At 36.0% G+C, this 7,360-nt stretch overlaps 1 protein-coding gene across 1 annotated transcript; it reads right to left on the reverse strand.

The window, feature by feature from the left end:
• Positions 1-3,299: 3,299 nt before the first annotated feature.
• On the reverse strand, positions 3,300-7,115 carry LOC123532830 (tubulin alpha-1 chain-like). The gene is made up of 4 exons (XM_045314413.2): positions 6,957-7,115; positions 5,468-5,690; positions 4,161-5,154; positions 3,300-3,637 (listed from the first exon to the last, which is right to left on the reverse strand). The coding sequence occupies exons 1-4, from the start codon at positions 6,957-6,959 to the stop codon at positions 3,502-3,504; spliced, it is 1,356 nt and encodes a 451-aa protein (XP_045170348.1). The 5' UTR covers positions 6,960-7,115; the 3' UTR covers positions 3,300-3,501.
• Between the last annotated feature and the right edge of the window lie 245 nt (positions 7,116-7,360).

A 7,360-nucleotide genomic window follows, 5' to 3' on the forward strand; every position in this document is an offset into this window, starting at 1 on the left:
AAATTTCGAAAGAATGGCATCGCTCTATGCTGTGAGTCTGTAATAATGATCATTCTTCTACGACCGCCATCGTTATTCTGGTGCCTTCATCTTTGCATCTCCTCCGAAATAGACACAAATGCGTATGTCGTTGGATAAAAATGACTGTAAAACACTTATTTTTTAACGAGCATGATGCATTTTTTTTGCATGCTTTGTCCGTTTTATTTCTTTTAGAATGAATCTTGAAGCAGAATTTGAAAAAAAAGAAAAAAAAAGAAAAAAAGAACAACTGTCAACCACCTGAGTCCATCCAGCATGCGCAGTCTGGTCAGGATCCACGCTGTTCGCTATCAATGCCTATTGCAATTAGAGAAACCGTTAGCGAACAGCATGGACCCTGACCAGACTGCGCGGTAGCGCAGGCTGGTCTGGATCCATGCTGGTCGCAAAGCCACTATGTTGGTCTTCCCATGGCGCGGCTCATATGGTGTCAGCATTACAATAAAACGCTCATTTTCTGTCCTAATTTAGGCTATATATAGAAAGAATAAGTAGAGCTATCGTACGTTCGAAACTTTAACGGGCGATTAAGCTAACGATTGATTAACTTTTAAGTTTATTTTTCGGCTTTTCAGAAGACTTAGAAAAAACAAAGTATGAGTTAAGAATTATGAATACTGAAAAATCTTTACAATAAAATCAAAATATCATACTAGTCAAAATATTTTGAATCAAAACTTAACCGGCGGTTAGTTTAACAGCCGGTTAAAGGGAATTCCTATAGTTTTTTTATGCGCAGAAAGATGCGCAGCTGACACTTTTTATTGAAAACTGAACTGAAGTCAACATTTGTTGAAACATGTTACAGACAATCTTAAATATGAGGAATCTTGAATGAAATAACATTTTTGATAAGTTATATCAGAAATCAAATTTTAATATTGATTTATGTTGTATTGACAAGTATCATGCCTGACAGGTATCTTGCTATTTTTGTGGTTGTGTTTTCACATCGCATTTTAGTACAAAGACAGTGTTGTTAATATAATGTAAGATAATTCACTTAGTACTGATAAGACAATATCACCTTTCAGATTATTTAGTATTCAATTATAGAAAGAATTAAAAAAATTTAAAACTATTTTTTAACTTTTAGCAGACATACATGTAATCAATTTGGCCGGGTTCGCGCCATTTCCGTCCGAACAGGTGTTTTATTCTAGCGGTCTTAACATAAAATTTAGCCTGATGACCAATACATTTTTAGCCGTTTTTATGCTCACAGTACCATTATCTATACACAAGAAAAACAGGAAAAAAATCTATAAAAGAGTTTTTTCAAAATTTAAAAAAATATTCTTCACTATGGGTATTTTTCATTGAAAAAAGTTCACAAAGTAAATATGAAACAATATTTTTTTTCCATTTTTACCCATTATTGTAAGGATAGAGTATTACAAATATGACTATGATATCAAATAAGTATATAATAAAATATGTAAAAAGAAAAAAAACCGTATTGTGCTCCCTGGATGTATATCTTGGTTGGTATTTATAAAAAAGCAGAAAATTATGAAAATGTTGAAAAATCGCTGGCAGTTTCAGCAACAGTGGGTGTGTTCAAAACATTTTTTCACAAAAACAAGCCTGGTGACCTATTGTTTTTATTTGTTCATTGTTTTCAGCACAAATTTTCCTATCATATATGTGAATTAAAAAAAAATATATGAAAGCAAACAAACTATAGGAATTCCCTTTAAAGTTTCGAACAACTGGGCCCTGAAGACATTCGTCGACATCGGCGTCCCGAGTTCGGTCAAAGTTGTAAAAGCTGACCAGTATCTCAGTACATAAATATTCATGGGGATTAATTTTCTCGGATTTCGTTATCAAATCAATCCGCGAGATTTAATCCCGACGAGCAAGTAAAATTCCCACTGTTTTTTTTTTTCTTAAAAGCTGGAATCCGCGAACTTATACCACCTGCGAAATATCTATTTTAGCAAAACCACAAAATTTCTTGCCCCCAATATTAAATGAATCTACAAGAAGGAAAAGATAGGGACTTTATAGGCTTGTTCATTGGATGCTCTGCTTCGCTTTTTAACAAAGTTAAGCCACTTTTTGTTTTAGTAATTTTTGGTTAAAGTTTTGAATATTAAAATTTGCATTTTCAAAAAGTTATAGCCCCTTTTCGACTTGAATTTGAATGCCTTAGCAATGTTACATGGGATACATCTTTGACTCCTCATTACGTGTCGGCAAAAGTGTTGCCCCTTTGTTCTAAAATAGGTCGTGATAAATCGAGCGCCTCTTGTTTATAGTTGTACGCATTTAACTTTATTTAATGACAAGCTTTTGTTACGGTATAATAAATATTTTTACGAACCCAGGCAGATTTTGAAGGTGCATGCAACAATAAATATAAACACACCATGCTAATGAAACGTTTAAAAACTATAGTCGTTAATGCAACAGCCATTAAGTCACTATTCTTTAGTGGGTACATAATTGACAGTGTCCTTTACTCAGTATTTTCACGTATAATTCTATCGCATATTTCACTCGTTTTCGTAGACTCTTCCACATCTGAACTTAATTAAAACTATAACCCATGAAGCTTTCTTGCCGTGTAAAACTAGCAATACTACTACTGATTTTGTCTTTCTCTTACACTTACCTACCTCATTTTTTTAAAATTAACTTAAGACTGTCATACAGTGTGGCCATTGCTTACGCATACAACTGTGCCCATCTCAAGGTGAAAATATTGTCCCATTATTACTCTCCACCTTTACGCGACTAGACCTTTAGGACATCAGGACTGTTAATGGTGACTTTAACGGACAAAGCGACAGAGTTTTAAGCCAAATGAACTACCAAGTTTAAACCTCGCGACGTTTGAGTTTGCCTTCCGCATCACACAAATATTCTGGACGTGTAAAAAATAGTCCCATATTTATTTTGTGTAATCTTGGTATTGTATGAGTGTGTGAGCTATTGATTTTAAACAACGGAAACAGGAACGGGTTTTATAATAATTTTGGATTTTATATGCACATTCGAAATATTCAGAATCAGTCCGCTCTAGGTTAGGGTTGAAATTGGCCCCATCCGGCTGGGACAAACTTAGTTTTACATAGAGTACATATTCATGTGTATCAGTTGAAATATCACTAAATAGGCACTGGCTAGCAGTTCTTTCAGAGCTTTGATTTATATTCTTCAGTTATCTTTGTAAAGTCAGATCGGGCATTTGTATCTATGCATTAACTTTAAGGGATAAAACAGTGGTTTAGTTTTTCGATTACGAAACGTTTCAAGATGTAATATTTTATTTGCATAAACTTAATCACATGGAATTTACTCGGAATAGAAGTTACTTAATGTTTATATACTTGTAAACATGTATCTTAGATAAATAATTTGACAAATAACTTTTTTTTTTCACGGTCGGTAGTAAAACAGTTTTCAACATTTATTAAGTGTGCACGAATGTCCCATGATGAAACAAACATGTCAATATTCTTCATTATCATCTTCAAGCTCTCCGTCTGCTGAATCAATTCCGACCTCCTCGTAATCCTTCTCGAGGACAGCAAGATCTTCTCGGGCCTCGGCAAACTCTCCCTCCTCCATACCCTCGCCTACATACCTAGAAATTAAAAAATACAGTACCACATTTAATGATAATATCAAGTGAGAGTCGTTCACATTTGTTTGGTAAAATATGAATTCATTTAAAATATTGTTGACACCGAGAGTCACAGTAACTACAACTGGAAAACATGACTTTCTGTACGAAACAATATTCTCAAAGGAGTAAAGCATCTGAACCCATTCCAAAAGGATGAAAAATACCATTCCACATGCTTAAAGTTTAGCTCGTATCATCTATATAAAACATAATTTTAATCCCAGTTTTAAGCAAACAGGACACTGTAGTCTGTAATGAGTTTAACTTAACTGACTGTCGTTAAACGTAATTTAGTAAGTATAGAAACGCAGTTATATGTATAACCAGGAGAAACCCAGTTTAAATCCACGGGTGCCACTAACCCAACCCGTAATGTAAAAAAAATATCTAGGCAAATACAATAGGCGTCGGAGCTTTTGTTAAAATCTAGCTAAGGTAAACTTGTAAAAGTCTAAATTCTATTTCTTATTTTGAGACGTACCAGTGGACAAAAGCTCTCTTGGCGTACATAAGATCAAACTTATGATCGAGTCGAGACCAGGCATCGGCTATTGCTGTGGTATTGCTCAACATGCAAACAGCACGTGGCACCTTTGCAAGGTCACCTCCGGGAACGACAGTCGGAGGCTGGTAATTGATGCCGATTTTGAATCCAGTTGGGCACCAGTCTACGAACTGGATGGCTCTCTTTGTTTTTATAGCGGCGATGGCAGCGTTCACATCCTTGGGAACCACGTCCCCTCTGTAAAGCATGCAACACGCCATGTATTTTCCTTGCCGAGGATCGCACTTTACCATTTGATTCGAAGTCTCGAAACAGTCATTAGCAATCTGAGCCACTGAAAGTTGTTCACTGTAAGCCTTTTCAGCCGAAATGATTGGAGAGTAAGTCGTCAATGGAAAATGAATTCTTGGAAAGGGAACCAAGTTTGTCTGAAACTCCGTCAGGTCGACATTAAGAGCGCCGTCAAACCTAAGAGAGGCCGTGATGGAGCTGACAATCTGTCCAATAAGTCGGTTCAAGTTTGTGTACGAGGGTCGTTCTACATCAAGTCTCTTGTTGCAGATGTCAAACAAAGCTTCATTATCTACCATGAATGCGCAGTCTGTGTGTTCTAACGTTGTATGAGTGGTAAGAACGGCGTTATACGGCTCTACGACGGCTGTAGCCACCTGTGGTGCTGGGTACACTGCAAACTCCAGCTTACATTTCTTTCCGTAGTCTACGCTAAGCCTCTCTAATAGAAGGGAAGTAAACCCAGATCCAGTGCCTCCACCAAAGCTGTGGAACACGAGAAAACCTTGGAGTCCCGTACATTGGTCCGTCATCTTGCGTAGCCGGTCCAACACGTCGTCAATAAGCTCCTTGCCGACGGTGAAATGGCCTCGGGCGTAATTGTTAGCAGCATCTTCCTTGCCGGTGATCAGCTGTTCGGGATGATATAGCTGTCGATAGGGACCGACACGGACCTCATCTGCAAAGTTAAAAGAAATTTGCACTGTTACAGTTGATATCAGATACAACATTATACGGGCACTTTAGCAAAGAATTTAGAAAAAAAAAATCTACGGTAAACGTATAAAGTAAGATTTTTTTCAGTCACAAGAGGATGAAAGCAAAAACATTTCTCAAATCTGGACGATTTTAATTAACGCAGTTAAGGTGTTTCTTATGTTAAATATATTTTTTTTTGTTTAAAAAACCTCACCATATTCTCGGGTTGTGGGGTAGGGGACGAGTTTACATAAATTGGTTAACAGTTCTGTTATTTCAGTGATGAGACTTACCCACGACTGTTGGTTCAAGGTCAACAAAGAGTGACCTCGGCACGTGTTTACCCGAGCCTGTCTCACTGAAGAACGTGTTAAATGAGTCATCTCCTCTACCGACCGTCTTATCACTGGGCATGCGCCCGTCAGGCTGAATCCCATGTTCCAGACAGTACAACTCCCAGCAGGCATTGCCCATCTGGACCCCGGCTTGTCCAACATGGATACTGATTACCTCACGCTAAAATGTAAATGTGTGTCTTTTATAAGAACCATGTCACAGGTAGCATGACAATATAGGGCCAATGTGGGCTATACCGTCGTAGCCGGGCAGTACGGTACCATTGGGAATTCATGAATAAAGATATGTAGATTTCATATTTGCATAATTAGAATTCGTAACTACTGACTTAAATGAAGCATTGTGAATGCAGGAATATATTTCATACACCTTCTAAAAGCTCTGCTAAATTTCAGCAGTATCGATGCATTACGGAATTACGACAATCATAATGATTGGTCTTTTCTAGTTCACATCACAAATTAATTTTGCTTTTCATTCCTGGTCATTTTAAAGATATTCTTAATATTTTGATCTTATAACAAACTTTGTCGAAATAAACAACAGCATGTCAATTTCTTCGCCACACGTACCCTGCTGTAACAGGGCAATTATAATCTGTAAGCAAGGTACAAATGTTCACCATTTATCTATTCTAATCTTGAACTTCTGATATTGTGAGTGATATGAAATATTAAACTCATATGTTATGCATATATAATAATCTATGTCGAATCTATGGTATGCAGAGGCACGTAAAGTAACCCATATCATGTTGATAACTTTTATATCAGTCATACTTTTGGTATTTGGCTATTTTTAAGGCATATAAATTATTTGATGCACATGTCGCCAAAGAAAAAAATATTCTCCATTTCTCTAACAAAATAATTTTTCATAACTAAGTTCATGTCAACATTTAAAGCTTGACCTCATAAAATGTTTATGTACTAATATACTAAATTCTAGTATATAGAATAAAGTGTGTATAGCCTCGAGTATATTTCAAATTAATATAGAAATAATATAGATATAAATCTAAAATAAATCAAATAGATATAAATCTAAAATTGAAATATGAATAGTTTAATAAAACATTGGTTTATAATAAGAATCCCGATGGAAAGCTATGAAACTGCACCGCTTCCGTGCACAGCAAAATTAGGTATGTCCAGCCTAGAATGGTATAAGATAGTACAATATTGTAGTAAGGTTCTTTTCCGTGTACTGTGTTGCCTACTAGACAAACGCACCTACAGACTACAGTATCATGAAAATGCCGGAAAAAAGCAGGACTAGAACAGAGCAGGAGGAGGTTTAATATTACAGTTTTAACCATGTATAAAATTCAAGTGTAATTATCTTAAGCCAACTTCAGGTGAATATACAAATTTTTTAACCTTATATAAATAAAATGTTGTTTAGCAAAATACTTTAGAAACTTACCATGATTTTCCTGTGGTATGCTGCTGTAAAAGTTCCTTTTATTAATTCTTCTCACATCAACTTGATGTGTGTCCGTGAGAGCTGAACTTTGATGTGAATTAACGCCTCTTTTTCATACAGTATTATAACTACATATATATGTTATCTATATTATCTATGTATGACATGTGACTCACTGAACGTGGTCAGTCATCTCTATACTTAAATGCTGACATAATTAAAGGTATAGTTTCAATAAGATTCATGTCTGCCTACCGATCTTAATCTTTTACAAGCACCTTCTTGGTAGGACTATATTTTATTTTTGGAATGCTCTCCTGTCCCCCCACTGTCACTGGCTTCCGAAACAGACGTGCGTGAATGTCTCAATATGCATTCTTTGTAACCCTTTAAATATTGGTAAA

The sequence above is a fragment of the Mercenaria mercenaria genome, chromosome 11, assembly GCF_021730395.1.
Source record: "Mercenaria mercenaria strain notata chromosome 11, MADL_Memer_1, whole genome shotgun sequence".
Taxonomy (NCBI): Eukaryota; Metazoa; Mollusca; class Bivalvia; order Venerida; family Veneridae; genus Mercenaria; species Mercenaria mercenaria.

Coding starts and splice junctions, on each gene's coding strand:
- LOC123532830 (XM_045314413.2), bottom strand. Junction 5,155..5,467: donor CCTTGAACCAACAGTCGTGG/GTAAGTCTCATC, acceptor TTAACTTTGCAG/ATGAGGTCCGTGTCGGTCCC. Junction 3,638..4,160: donor AAGAGAGCTTTTGTCCACTG/GTACGTCTCAAA, acceptor TTTAATTTCTAG/GTATGTAGGCGAGGGTATGG.